Source organism: Tachypleus tridentatus, chromosome 3 (assembly GCF_004210375.1).
Source record: "Tachypleus tridentatus isolate NWPU-2018 chromosome 3, ASM421037v1, whole genome shotgun sequence".
NCBI classification, from domain to species: domain Eukaryota; kingdom Metazoa; phylum Arthropoda; class Merostomata; order Xiphosura; family Limulidae; genus Tachypleus; species Tachypleus tridentatus.
This window is the reverse complement of record NC_134827.1, coordinates 113134009-113150652: the sequence shown is the minus strand read 5'-3', so window position 1 is coordinate 113150652 and position 16644 is coordinate 113134009. Positions and strand designations below refer to the sequence as shown.

At 31.3% G+C, this 16644-nt stretch overlaps 1 protein-coding gene across 1 annotated transcript in view; it reads right to left on the bottom strand.

Annotated features, from left to right (window-relative positions):
• LOC143247788 (neurobeachin-like) overlaps positions 1-16644 on the bottom strand; it is a 136474-nt gene that overhangs the window by 57927 nt on the left and 61903 nt on the right. The window contains 6 exon segments of the mRNA XM_076496265.1: positions 486-595; positions 1516-1705; positions 9480-9587; positions 10385-10494; positions 10844-11024; positions 12210-12363. Coding sequence (XP_076352380.1) covers positions 486-595; positions 1516-1705; positions 9480-9587; positions 10385-10494; positions 10844-11024; positions 12210-12363 — 853 coding nt within the window.

The window sequence follows — 16644 nt, the reverse complement described above, 5'->3', positions numbered from 1 at the left end:
CAAAGAAGTCCTACTTATGCAGCAACTAAAAACCAGTATAAAGGAACACCTTTATACCTATACTAATTAATAACCTAACATGTAACTGCAGCGCCCCCTATAATCCCGTAGACATTTACACTCTTGTCCTTAAGACATGCACCCGGCTACAGTCACTTGCAAACTCTTTCTGTTAACTTGAAGATGACCTAAGAAGGTCGACACGTTGTTCTATACTTTATTATAAAGTTTTAATACTGGCTGTCTTGAGAATACATTTTTACTTCAAGAGGGTTTCTTGTAATCATGAGTTATACAAATTAAATTATTAAAAGATAAGTACCTATCCTTCAACTTCAACTTATTTTTGGTGCAAACATTCTGCAATATTGTGCCACCAAAGCCCCAAAAATGCATTTATTCATAAACACATTTTATAAAGCATATACAGATAGCTTTACATTTTGGTCACTTCTGATGTATACAGCCTTGAAATACTGACTAACCTGCAAGACTTTATTAGTTTCAACTTGGGTTGTTCTTAACGAGCTATAGATACTGCCATTTTGAGACAAACGTATGGGTTCTGGTATTTTCTCCTCTAATGTGTGCTGGCCTGAAACAAAAGCAATGTATTATTATTTCTTTTTTACATAGAATCATAATTTTTAATCTCTAGTTGAATAAACTCATTTTATTTGTTAACTCAGAACAAAAACTTGTTCCTGTAACCAAGTACAGCATATCTGTACATATAGATAAACCACAGAAGGAAACTTGTTTCTGTAGACTGGCATGACTGAAAAGCCAATATAATATAAATTATAAATATATATAGATTTATAAGAGTTATGGTATTTATTGTAAAATTTCGTATTTTCATAATATAACCTGTACCTACTATAGCACAAAAAAAATCAATATGCATTTATACTTCTCAGTATTTTTATAGTAGTTATGAGGTTAGTCAAACTGACAGACCTTATATAATTACAGTATAGGAAATAATATTAAATATAAAGTCTTACTGAAAACAAATGTTTTAAGTGTAGCTAGGGAGTTTTATAGATAAGAACAATAATATTTGAAACTATGGGGACTAAGAATAGGTTTTAATAATAATGTGGCAATCACTTCACACTTGGACAAGTAACAAAACACACTCACTTCACACATGGACAAGTAACAAAACTCACTCACTTCACACATGGACAAGTAACAAAACACACTCACTTCACACATGGACAAGTAACAAAACACACTCATTATTTTCACAAAAAGATATTTGGTAAAACATTTTTTAAAAATCTGATTTTTTTTCTGTTCAATAGACTAGCAATCATTACTAAAAGTCTACCAAAGTTTATGAAGATACACATACTGTATCAAAAGTCACAGTATAAATACTGAACACGTGCAAATGTGTGTCTGTGTGTGTGTGTGTGAACAATATAAAGCCTGTAGCAAAAGGATTAAGAACTAAACTAGGCATATGTATAATATACTCAAGTTACTGCTTAGACAAAAACTTCTAACCTGTTTGTCTGGAGGAATGGTTTGATATTACAGATGTTTCACCTGTGGTTCGAGAGGTTGTGGCAGTGGTGTCATCATACACAACTGATCTTGGGATGGGTTCCAGAATATCCCGATATTTGGAAACCATCAAAACAGAAATAAAGTATACAACTGCCAGTGCTATAAAATGTGACTGTTTAGTTTCATCCTGTGTAGGAGAAAAGTGATCAAACAAACAACATTACCAAAATCATAAGCAACTAATAAAGTTTATCCTAAACCCTAATGCTACACTTCAAATGTATTCATGCCTCTGTTTTATTTTCACCTCTCTTACTTTATTACTTAATCAATAACGCCCACCATCACACCCCCCATGAACAATAAATGTGGGCTGGCTAACTAATGAATGAATATTAACTGTACAATTCTTACCAATGCTATAAGTGTAGCTACCAATTTAGATTTCATTCAAGTCACACACTCAATCCATTTTTAGCTGCACTTTTTTCGCATCTAAAGTGTTTCTGATTAAATATCATCACTTTCTGTCAACACACACACCAACAAGTAAGAAAATGACACTCAATAGTGACCAATATCACCTTTAGGATCATATCTCTTTTACTACAAACAGACTTTTACTTTAGAGAACCAACCACATTATTTATAACATAAGGTGATAGTTCTACCTCTCTAAAAAGATGTTAAGATCTTCCTTTGTAGTAATTACATGGAAAGCTTAACAGTTTCTGTCATCACCTCATGCATTCCATACAGCTGTATCAAGCATCATTATTTACACTAATCACTTAAGCTGACATTACATGATGCTAAACACTCTTTTTTAATTAGGAGAATTTTTAAAAAATATATCAAAATAGTATTTAAAAATTGGAAATGAATCATTTTAAAAATCTGAACTCGAAACTGCTAGTTTGTTTGGCCCAATGAATACTTAGGTATCTGCATGTGCTTTCACCCAATATTTTCCTGCTGTAAATGAGACATCTTTAATTCACAGGACAACAGTGAAAATCAGTCCACTTTAACTCTTATGTGAAGCTGAAAGTCAATCCATTTTAACTCTTATGTGAAGCTGAAAGTCAGTCCACTTTAACTCTTATGTAAAACTGAAAGTCAGTCCATTTATCTCTTATGTGAAGCTGAAAGTCAGTCCATTTTAACTCTTATGTGAAGCTGAAAGTCAGTCCATTTTAACTCTTATGTGAAGCTGAAAGTCAGTCCATTTTAACTCTTATGTGAAGCTGAAAGTCAGTCCATTTTAACTCTTATGTGAAGCTGAAAGTCAGTCCATTTTAACTCTTATGTGCAGCTGCAGAAGTTTAAGTTGATAGCTCTTGAGACATTTCTGTCAAAATTGAACAGTTTTTTGTTGAATAACTTTGCACATGGAACTTAGACCAAAATTGACAGATAACTGTAGGCTGTAATGATCTATCAGTGTACAAATTTGAAAAACGTCCACACAAGTTGAATATATTTTTATATCAAACAAAATTTCCATACTTTTGGTACAAAGAAAAAAATTAGTTAGAAATTCAATAAAATTGGGATATTTTACTTTTCTGGTATTTTTTAACGGATTGCCTTGAAATTTGGTACTTAAGTAAAAGTCTAGTAGACCATATATACTGAAAATATGTGACAGTTTGAATTACCAGAGTCTAAACTACAGAAAGTTGTTTTAAACACACGGCACACTACCGTGTGTATTGATAACTGTATCAAGAATTACAAGTCACATCTGATACAAAAAGGTTGGACTCAGTACCAATTACATTTAATACGGTAGTTTTTAATTTGTTACAATACAAGTCACATATCAAGCAACACTGTTTCCCTATTTAGTCCACAAGTCATGTACTTTACTTTGGACTTTATAGATTTGATTGTATGATATACTAATCAGTATATACGAATAGAAATACAATATAGTGTGATATTCTATCCATATAAAGCATTGTTAAACTATTTAAATAAGTGTAATAGAACACAAACTATAACCCAGATCACTCAAACTTTCTTTGTTAACAAAACAAACTACAGCCAACAGTAGACATACGTTTTCTTTGTTAACAAAACAAACTACAACCAACAGTAGACATACGTTTTCTTTGTTAACAGAACAAACTACAACCTGCAGTAGACATACGTTTTCTTTGTTAACAGAACAAACTACAACCTACAGTAGACATACGTTTTCTTTGTTAACAGAACAAACTACAACCTACAGTAGACATACGTTTTCTTTGTAAACAGAACAAACTACAACCTACAGTAGACATACATTTTCTTTGTTAACAAAACAAACTACAACCTACAGAAGACATACATTTTCTTTGTTAACAAAACAAACTACAACCTACAGTAGACATACATTTTCTTTGTTAACAAAACAAACTACAAAATACAGTAGGCATACGTTTTCTTTGTTAACAAAACAAACTACAAAATACAGTAGGCATACGTTTTTTGTTAACAAAACAAACTACAACCTACAGTAGACATGTTTTCTTTGTTAACAAAACAAACTACAACCTACAGTAGACATGTTTTCTTTGTTAACAAAACAAACTACAATCTACAGTAGACATATGCTTTCTTTGTTAACAAAACAAACTACAAAATACAGTAGACATACGCTTTCTTTGTTAACAAAACAAACTACAAAATACAGTAGACATACGTTTTCTTTGTTAACAAAACAAACTACAACCTGCAGTAGACGTTTTCTTTGTTAACAAAACAAACTACAAAATACAGTAGACATACGTTTTCTTTGTTAACAAAACAAACTACAACCTGCAGTAGACGTTTTCTTTGTTAACAAAACAAACTACAAAATACAGTAGACATACGTTTTCTTTGTTAACAAAACAAACTACAAAATACAGAAGACATACGTTTTCTTTGTTAACAAAACAAACTACAACCTACAGTAGACATACGTTTTCTTTGTTAACAAAACAAACTACAAAATACAGTAGACATACGTTTTCTTTGTTAACAAAACAAACTACAACCTACAGTAGACATGTTTTCTTTGTTAACAAAACAAACTACAACCTACAGTAGACATATGCTTTCTTTGTTAACAGAACAAACTACAACCTACAGTAGACATACGTTTTCTTTGTTAACAGAACAAACTACAACCTACAGTAGACATACGTTTTCTTTGTTAACAGAACAAACTACAACCTACAGTAGACATACGTTTTCTTTGTAAACAGAACAAACTACAACCTACAGTAGACATACATTTTCTTTGTTAACAAAACAAACTACAACCTACAGAAGACATACATTTTCTTTGTTAACAAAACAAACTACAACCTACAGTAGACATACATTTTCTTTGTTAACAAAACAAACTACAAAATACAGTAGGCATACGTTTTCTTTGTTAACAAAACAAACTACAAAATACAGTAGGCATACGTTTTTTGTTAACAAAACAAACTACAACCTACAGTAGACGTTTTCTTTGTTAACAAAACAAACTACAACCTACAGTAGACATGTTTTCTTTGTTAACAAAACAAACTACAACCTACAGTAGACATGTTTTCTTTGTTAACAAAACAAACTACAAACTACAGTAGACATTTTCTTTGTTAACAAAACAAACTACAACCTACAGTAGACGTTTTCTTTGTTAACAAAACAAACTACAAAATACAGTAGACATACGTTTTCTTTGTTAACAAAACAAACTACAAAATACAGAAGACATACGTTTTCTTTGTTAACAAAACAAACTATAACCTACAGTAGACATGTTTTCTTTGTTAACAAAACAAACTACAACCTACAGTAGACATACGTTTTCTTTGTTAACAAAACAAACTACAAAATACAGTAGACATACGTTTTCTTTGTTAACAAAACAAACTACAAAATACAGTAGACATACGTTTTCTTTGTTAACAAAACAAACTACAACCTACAGTAGACATGTTTTCTTTGTTAACAAAACAAACTACAAAATACAGTAGACATACGCTTTCTTTGTTAACAAAACAAACTACAAAATACAGTAGACATACGCTTCTTTGTTAACAAAACAAACTACAAAATACAGTAGACATACGTTTTCTTTGTTAACAAAACAAACTACAAAATACAGAAGACATACGTTTTCTTCGTTAACAAAACAAACTATAACCTACAGTAGACATGTTTTCTTTGTTAACAAAACAAACTACAACCTACAGTAGACGTTTTCTTTGTTAACAAAACAAACTACAAAATACAGTAGACATACGTTTTCTTTGTTAACAAAACAAACTACAAAATACAGTAGACATACGTTTTCTTTGTTAACAAAACAAACTACAACCTACAGTAGACATACGTTTTCTTTGTAAACAGAACAAACTACAACCTACAGTAGACATACATTTTCTTTGTTAACAAAACAAACTACAACCTACAGAAGACATACATTTTCTTTGTTAACAAAACAAACTACAACCTACAGTAGACATACATTTTCTTTGTTAACAAAACAAACTACAAAATACAGTAGGCATACGTTTTCTTTGTTAACAAAACAAACTACAAAATACAGTAGGCATACGTTTTTTGTTAACAAAACAAACTACAACCTACAGTAGACATGTTTTCTTTGTTAACAAAACAAACTACAACCTACAGTAGACATGTTTTCTTTGTTAACAAAACAAACTACAATCTACAGTAGACATATGCTTTCTTTGTTAACAAAACAAACTACAAAATACAGTAGACATACGCTTTCTTTGTTAACAAAACAAACTACAAAATACAGTAGACATACGTTTTCTTTGTTAACAAAACAAACTACAACCTACAGTAGACGTTTTCTTTGTTAACAAAACAAACTACAAAATACAGTAGACATACGTTTTCTTTGTTAACAAAACAAACTACAACCTGCAGTAGACGTTTTCTTTGTTAACAAAACAAACTACAAAATACAGTAGACATACGTTTTCTTTGTTAACAAAACAAACTACAAAATACAGAAGACATACGTTTTCTTTGTTAACAAAACAAACTACAACCTACAGTAGACATACGTTTTCTTTGTTAACAAAACAAACTACAAAATACAGTAGACATACGTTTTCTTTGTTAACAAAACAAACTACAACCTACAGTAGACATGTTTTCTTTGTTAACAAAACAAACTACAACCTACAGTAGACATATGCTTTCTTTGTTAACAGAACAAACTACAACCTACAGTAGACATACGTTTTCTTTGTTAACAGAACAAACTACAACCTACAGTAGACATACGTTTTCTTTGTTAACAGAACAAACTACAACCTACAGTAGACATACGTTTTCTTTGTAAACAGAACAAACTACAACCTACAGTAGACATACATTTTCTTTGTTAACAAAACAAACTACAACCTACAGAAGACATACATTTTCTTTGTTAACAAAACAAACTACAACCTACAGTAGACATACATTTTCTTTGTTAACAAAACAAACTACAAAATACAGTAGGCATACGTTTTCTTTGTTAACAAAACAAACTACAAAATACAGTAGGCATACGTTTTTTTGTTAACAAAACAAACTACAACCTACAGTAGACGTTTTCTTTGTTAACAAAACAAACTACAACCTACAGTAGACATGTTTTCTTTGTTAACAAAACAAACTACAACCTACAGTAGACATGTTTTCTTTGTTAACAAAACAAACTACAAAATACAGTAGACATACGTTTTCTTTGTTAACAAAACAAACTACAACCTACAGTAGACGTTTTCTTTGTTAACAAAACAAACTACAAAATACAGTAGACATACGTTTTCTTTGTTAACAAAACAAACTACAAAATACAGAAGACATACGTTTTCTTTGTTAACAAAACAAACTATAACCTACAGTAGACATGTTTTCTTTGTTAACAAAACAAACTACAACCTACAGTAGACATACGTTTTCTTTGTTAACAAAACAAACTACAAAATACAGTAGACATACGTTTTCTTTGTTAACAAAACAAACTACAAAATACAGTAGACATACGTTTTCTTTGTTAACAAAACAAACTACAACCTACAGTAGACATGTTTTCTTTGTTAACAAAACAAACTACAAAATACAGTAGACATACGCTTTCTTTGTTAACAAAACAAACTACAAAATACAGTAGACATACGCTTCTTTGTTAACAAAACAAACTACAAAATACAGTAGACATACGTTTTCTTTGTTAACAAAACAAACTACAAAATACAGAAGACATACGTTTTCTTCGTTAACAAAACAAACTATAACCTACAGTAGACATGTTTTCTTTGTTAACAAAACAAACTACAACCTGCAGTAGACGTTTTCTTTGTTAACAAAACAAACTACAAAATACAGTAGACATACGTTTTCTTTGTTAACAAAACAAACTACAAAATACAGTAGACATACGTTTTCTTTGTTAACAAAACAAACTACAACCTACAGTAGACATGTTTTCTTTGTTAACAAAACAAACTACAAAATACAGTAGACATACGCTTTCTTTGTTAACAAAACAAACTACAAAATACAGTAGACATACGCTTCTTTGTTAACAAAACAAACTACAAAATACAGTAGACATACGTTTTCTTTGTTAACAAAACAAACTACAAAATACAGTAGACATACGTTTTCTTTGTTAACAAAACAAACTACAACCTACAGTAGACATGTTTTCTTTGTTAACAAAACAAACTACAACCTACAGTAGACATATGCTTTCTTTGTTAAAAGAACAAACTACAACCTACAGTAGATATACGTTTTCTTTGTTAACAGAACAAACTACAACCTACAGTAGACATACGTTTTCTTTGTTAACAGAACAAACTACAACCTACCATAGACACATGTTTTCTTTGTTAACAAAATAAACTACAACCTACAAAAGACATCAATTTGCTTCTTTAACAAATCAAACAACAGCCCAAAGTAGACAAACTGTTATGATTCATTAGAAAGAGTGACAAAACAGCACAACTATTATGGTTCATTAGGGAGCATGACAAGACACCACAACTATTATGGTTCTTTAGAGAGAGTGACAAGACACCACAACTATTAAGGTTCATTAGAGAGAGTGACAAAACACCACAACTCTCATGGTTCATTAGAGAGCGACAAAACACCACAACTGTTATGTTCATTAGAAAGAATGGTACAACCCCAAACATGTTATTGTTCATTAGAAAGAATGGTACAACCCAGAACCTGTTATGGTTCATTAGAAAGAATATCTAAACATCATTAGAGAGAACAATAAAACACCAAAAATGATTCAGTTCATTAGTGAGAATCATAAATCACCAAAACTTCTACAGTACATTAGTGTGAAGTATATTTGACATAACAACCAAGTTTAACAATAACTTACTAGTGCATTAGAAATGTTTGTACCTTTATATGTCTGTTGATGTGTTCACTAAACATGAACAGTGAGAGAAAATAAGGACTTGGAATATCCTAGTTCATGCAATGTGTCCATTACTGATAACCAGCAAAGGGATTGGGGCAAAACAAGATGTGTACATTAGTAATAGACAGTGGCTGAATTTAAATCTCACATTAGGTATTCACTGAAATTAAAAGGCTTGGAACTGAAAAGGTTATGTGATGTGTTCAATGACACGTAAGTAGTGTTAAAAGTTGAGAAGTGACTCTCTGAAAATATATCTTCTTTAAGTTTTATATTGTGAAATGAAAGGCTTTAATAAGTGGTGTGCCATGGAATTGGCTATATTTCTGTACAACCTAATCTGTTAGTCAAAAGAGAACTCAGAAGTCTTTGTTATTTTATGTTGCAGTGAGATACTTCAATTTAATTTTCTGTGATTCAAAGATCATTGTTTATATTTCAGTTGAAATATAAAAAAAAAGTGAGGGAATTACATCCAGGTTTAAACTGACACATAAAAACAAATTAAACCACTCACCACATCATGGTACACAACAGCTCGTAGTCTGTGAACATCAATATCTTGTAATAACTTCTCCAAATCTTTCATATAACCACTGTGGTTCACACAGTTATCACCTATGTTCTAAATAAACAGAAAACAAACCGGTCACCACACTTGTTCAACTATCAAATTAACCCTATCACAACAGTTGATGATCTAAAAGGTGGTCCAGTATACACCTGCATATCCACATTTAAAAGTTATGTAAAAATAATAATTCTACATCTATACAATTTTGGTTTCCTTAAATATACCTTAGAATTGATTTTTCATAATTACATTACACCAATTTAGTGTAAAAGTAATGTTCCAGCTCTCATTTCTGTACAGCTACAAACAGTCTCACCTGTAAACACCGATTTTTATAACATTTTCTTCCAAGTCCAAATTATAACTGTCAAATAATTAAAGTATAATGTCTAGTTTTTTACATTAAGTTCTTTCTATGTCAATATTTCTTCACTACAGTCATTTCTTATCATGATATCACACTATACGAGGTTCAGCTTTGGTACTAGATAGAGTCAACAGCTAAATAAAATTAGACAGAAGACACTCAAATATATGTTTATCAACACAAACTCTGAAGTTTGTACCATGTAGAAACAAACCACAAACATAGAATTGTTTCAGTTTGTTTGGATGTTCTTCACATTAATGACAATCTCTTTGTTTTAAATAACACATAACACCTTTCCATATCATCAAATAATAGAAGAAAACTCTAACAAAGCATCATTTAGATTATCAATATCTAACAATATAATTTTATCAAAAGTTTTCAACAATTGATAAACACGATAATATCAGACTGATTGTTTAAATGTTCAACAAAGTTTCAGTCCTGTTATTCTTTTCTACTTGAAAATAACACATACTTTTCCACCCATCAATGCTTGAATAGTTTCCTTAGCTGTTGATGCTCTCGATGCTCGAGATGGATTTCTAGACTTGTGTTCTAAACACGTCCTAACAGCAGTTGTACACACTGTAAAAATGTTCCCAAACTAGTCAGCAGCATAAATTAATGTCATTTCTACTTACCCTTTATAATTTTAATAAATTTAATAACCAGTTTTTATATATTACAAATATTGATGTACTGCACATTACTTTCTGTAAGTCTTTAAATTTCTTTTTATTATGAAATACTGAAATCACCAAGACCTGTTCACAAAATATAAAATCAAAATTCATCATTAATGCTTTCATTATATTAAAAAACAATGACAACATCAAAACTTCAAAACCTTTTTCTATGTACATTTTCAGTAGCAATTAAAATAACTAAAGGTTAAATGAATGTGAGCACAATTTAGAGAAATATTCAACAATACCTAGACGTAAACACTGTCTTAAAATTCCTCCACTGGGCATGTTCTTTTCTGCTTCAAGTTCACTAAAGTTCAAAGAAGAGTTAAATACTAAAACATCTGCCATGTTAGCAAGCCGTTGAAGAAAACCTCCTGCCACTTCCACAGGCATCCCTTGAGTTGGTTCTATTGCCTCGACTTCAGGCTATGATATCAGAATTACATACTTCTATTAATAAAATCATTCACAAGAAATTTGTGATACAGATGGCTTTTACTCTTTAATTAGTTATATATAGACACACAACATTAATTTGATATATCCTAACTACAACTAAGTTCTACCAATACATTCACTGATAAACTTGTTCTGCAGTCAGTAGCTACAACTAAGTTCTACCAATACATCCACTGATAAACTTGTTCTACAGTCAGTAGCTACAACTAGGTTCTACCAATACATCCACTGATATACTTGTTCTGCAGTCAGTAGCTACAACTAGATTCTACCAATACATCCACTGATATACTTGTTCTGTAATCAGTAGCTACAACTAGGTTCTACCAATACATCCACTGATATACTTGTTCTGCAGTCAGTAGCTACAACTAGGTTCTACCAATACATCCACTGATATACTTGTTCTGCAGTCAGTAGCTACAACTAGGTTCTACCAATACATCCACTGATATACTTGTTCTGTAATCAGTAGCCACAACTAAATTATACCTCTACACGTGTACTGATAAACTTGTTCTGCAGCCAGTAGCTACAACTAAGTTATACCTCTACATGTACTGATAAACTTGTTCTGCAGTCAGTAGCTACAACTAGGTTCTACCAATACATCTACTGATATACTTGTTTTGCAGTCAGTAGCTACAACTAGGTTCTACCAATACATCCACTGATATACTTGTTCTGCAGTCAGTAGCTACAACTAAATTCTACCAATACATCCACTGATATACTTGTTCTGTAATCAGTAGCTACAACTAGGTTCTACCAATACATCCACTGATATACTTGTTCTGTAATCAGTAGCTACAACTAAGTTATACCTCTACGTGTACTGATAAACTTGTTCTGTAATAAGTAGCTACAACTAAGTTATACCTCTACGTGTACTGATAAACTTGTTCTGCAGTCAGTAGCTACAACTAAGTTCCACTGATACATCTACCAATAAATTTGTTCTATAATCAGTAGCTACAACTAAGTTCTACCTCTACATGTACTAATAAACTTGTTCTGCAGTCAGTAGCTACAACTAGGTTCTACCAATACATCTACTGATAAACTTGTTCTGCAGTCAGTAGCTAGAACTAGGTTCTACCGATACATCTATTGATATACATAGCTTATTGGACACCTAGTATTTTCACTTACACTTGGAGACGTTGTTGATGCAAGAAGAGGTAGCAATCCTCCACATGCTATAATGATGTTATCAGTCAGGTGTGATATCAGGTGCACAGTGTTAATGATGAATATAGCATTTTCACTGCTGTTCACAAACTCAGTCAATGGCTTACCTGTGTTACTAAAGAATTCATTAAAAATATTTATTTACAATCAATATATTAATAACATCAAGGCTTTCTGTAATATAATTTGCTTCCAATGTAAAACGTGTAACAAATTACATTTTATTTTTACACTGTTGAGAGTAAACAATATTTTTGACATAGCAGATATTTTTTATACAACACCATTACACTACCTACAGTTTCACACCATATAACACCATCATCTGTTGATGACAAAAACCCATTTGAAATAAAAATGTATCTCAGAATGTCTGGTATGGGAACTGACACTTTTAACAGTAAAAATGTTTATATCCATACCAGCTGTTCAGAAATATCATCAACTATTTTACACTACATAAGGCTATCAGTAAACATGTTCATATCCATACCAGCTGTTCTGAAATATCATCAACTATTTTACACTACATAAGGCTATCAGTAAACATGTTCATATCCATACCAGCTGTTCTGAAATATCATCAACTATTTTACACTACATAAGGCTATCAGTAAACATGTTCATATCCATACCAGCTGTTCTGAAATATCATCAACTATTTTACACTACATAAGGCTATTAGTAAACATGTTTATATCCATACCAGCTGTTCAGAAATATCATCAACTATTTTACATTACATAAGGCTATCAGTAAACATGTTCATATCCATACCAGCTGTTCTGAAATATCATCAACTATTTTACACTACATAAGGCTATCAGTAAAAATGTTCATATCCATACCAGCTGTTCTGAAACATCAACTATTTTACACTACATAAGGCTATCAGTAAACATGTTTATATCCATACCAGCTGTTCTGAAATATCATCAACTATTTTACACTACATAAGGCTATTAGTAAACATGTTTATATCCATACCAGCTGTTCTGAAATATCATCAACTATTTTACACTACATAAGGCTATCAGTAAAAATGTTCATATCCATACCAGCTGTTCTGAAATATCATCAACTATTTTACACTACATAAGGCTATCAGTAAAAATGTTCATATCCATACCAGCTGTTCTGAAATATCATCAACTATTTTACACCACATAAGGCTATCAGTAAACATGTTTATATCCATACCAGCTGTTCTGAAATATCATCAACTATTTTACACTACATAAGGCTATCAGTAAACATGTTTATATCCATACCAGCTGTTCTGAAACATCATCAACTATTTTACACTACATAAGGCTATCAGTAAACATGTTTATATCCATACCAGCTGTTCTGAAATATCATCAACTATTTTACATTACATAAGGCTATCAGTAAACATGTTTATATCCATACCAGCTGTTCTGAAACATCATCAACTATTTTACACTACATAAGGCTATTTTCAGTTCCACACTGTGTTCTCTTGTTTTTCACAGCATTAATAAATATAATATTATACTGTATCACTCAGGATCAATAACATTTAATACAAACTTAGGTTCCAACACTCCCAATAACATTTAATACAAACTTAGGTTCCAACACTTCCAATAACATTTAGTACAAACTTAGGTTCCAACACTTCCAATAACATTTATTACAAACTTAGGTTCCAACACTTCCAATAACATTTAATACAAACTTAGCTTCCAACACTTCCAATAATATTTAATACAAGCTTAGGTTCCAACACTTCCAATAACATTTAATACAAACTTAGCTTCCAACACTTCCAATAACATTTAATACAAACTTAGCTTCCAACACTTCCAATAACATTTAATACAGACTTAGCTTCCAACACTTCCAATAACATTTAATACAAACTTAGCTTCCAACACTTCCAATAACATTTAATACAAACTTAGCTTCCAACACTTCCAATAACATTTAATACAAACTTAGCTTCCAACACTTCCAATAATATTTAATACAAACTTAGCTTCCAACACTTCCAATAACATGTAATACAAACTTAGCTTCCAACACTTCCAATAACATTTAATACAAACTTAGCTTCCAACACTTCCAATAACATGTAATACAAACTTAGCTTCCAACACTTCCAATAATATTTAATACAAACTTAGCTTCCAACACTTTCAATAACATTTAATACAAGCTTAGGTTCCAAAACTTCCAATAACATTTAATACAAGCTTAGGTTCCAACATACTACTTAACACATTAGTTCTGTTAGCTACAATATGTCCTTCTTACCATGTTAATTCTGTAGCAATAATACATACTACTTACCATGTGAATTCTCTTAGCTATAATGAATACAACTTACCACGTTAGTTCTGTTAGTTTAATACATACTACTTACCATGTTAGTTCTGTTAGTTTAATATATACAACTTACCATGTTAGTTCTGTTGGCTACAATACACACTACTTACCACGTTAGTTGTGTTAGTTACAGTACATACTACTCACCATGTTAGTTGTGTTAGCTATAATACATTCTACTCACCATGTTAGTTCTGTTAGCTACTGTACATACTACTTACAATATTAGTTCTGTTAGCTATAATACATTCTACTCACCATATTAGTTCTGTTAGCTATAATACATTCTACTCACCATGTTAGTTCTGTTAGCTATAATACATTCTACTCACCATGTTAGTTCTGTTAGCTATAATACATTCTACTCACCATGTTAGTTCTGTTAGCTATAATACATTCTACTCACCATGTTAGTTCTGTTAGCTATAATACATTCTACTCACCATGTTAGTTCTGTTAGCTATAATACATACTACTCACCATGTTAGTTCTGTTAGTTTAATATATACAACCTACCACGTTAGTTGTGTTAGCTATAATACGTACTACTCACCATGTTAGTTCTGTTAGCTACAATACATACTTCTTACCATGTTAGTTCTGTTAGCTACAATACATACTACTTACCATGTTAGTTCTGTTAGCTACAATACATACTACTTACCATGTTAGTTCTGTTAGCTACAATACATACTACTCACCATGTTAGTTCTGTTAGCTACAATACATACTGCTCACCATGTTAGTTCTGTGAGCTACAATACATACTACTTACCATGTTAGTTCTGTTAGCTACAATACGTACTACTCACCATGTTAGTTCTGTTAGCTACAATACATACTACTTACCATGTTAGTTCTGTTAGCTACAATACATACTACTTATCATGTTAGTTCTGTTAGCTACAATACGTACTACTCACCATGTTAGTTCTGTTAGCTACAATACATACTACTTACCATGTTAGTTCTGTTAGCTACAATACATACTACTCACCATGTTAGTTCTGTTAGCTACAATACATACTACTTACCATGTTAGTTCTGTTAGCTACAATACATACTACTTACCATGTTAGTTCTGTTAGCTACAATACATACTACTCACCATGTTAGTTCTGTTAGCTACAATACATACTACTTACCACATTAGATCTGTGAGCTACAATACATACTACTTACCACGTTAGTTATGTTAGCTACAATACATACTACTTACCACGTTAGTTGTGTTAGCTATAATACATACTACTTACCACATTAGGTCTGTGAGCTACAATACATACTACTTACCACATTAGTTATGTTAGCTATAATACGTACTACTCACCATGTTAGTTCTGTTAGTTTAATATATACAACTTACCACGTTAGTTCTGTGAGCTACAATACATACTACTTACCACGTTAGTTGTGTTAGCTACAATACATACTACTTACCACGTTAGTTGTGTTAGCTACAATACATACTACTTACTACGTTTGTTGTGTTAGCTATAATATATACAACTTACAATGTTAGTTCTGCTAGCTATAATCACGTATCACAATTTTCCTTACAAAAAGCTCCTACAAAGGACAGTTAGATGAAATTCAAGGAAAAATGTGACAAACATATTAAAGAACATCCTCTGTAGTAAAGTCCTTCAGGGTAAGACTGAAGGAAATGATAGATGTGTGGTCAAATATAACTTGTAAGATCCACATTTCTTTAGTCATTTCACTCAGAAAAAACAGCCACTGATTTAAAAGTGTTAGCATCATAAAGATGAAAAGTTTGTTTATTAATTTGTTAATGGTACTGAGAGAAATTCCCAACAACTTTGCAATGTTGTTTGTTTTGTTTTGTTTTTGTTTGTTTTTTTTTGTTGTTGTTTTTTTTTGGGGGGGGTTGTGGAAGGTTATCTTTCTAAATTATTCCTCCAAATAACAGAGGGGATGTTGTTCTAAATCAGTTGAGTTGTAGTTTGGAGCTCATTGTTTTTATGATAATCTATAGCACAAGTTTTTTCCAGTTTTGTGGAAAACAAACTCATTTCCTCCA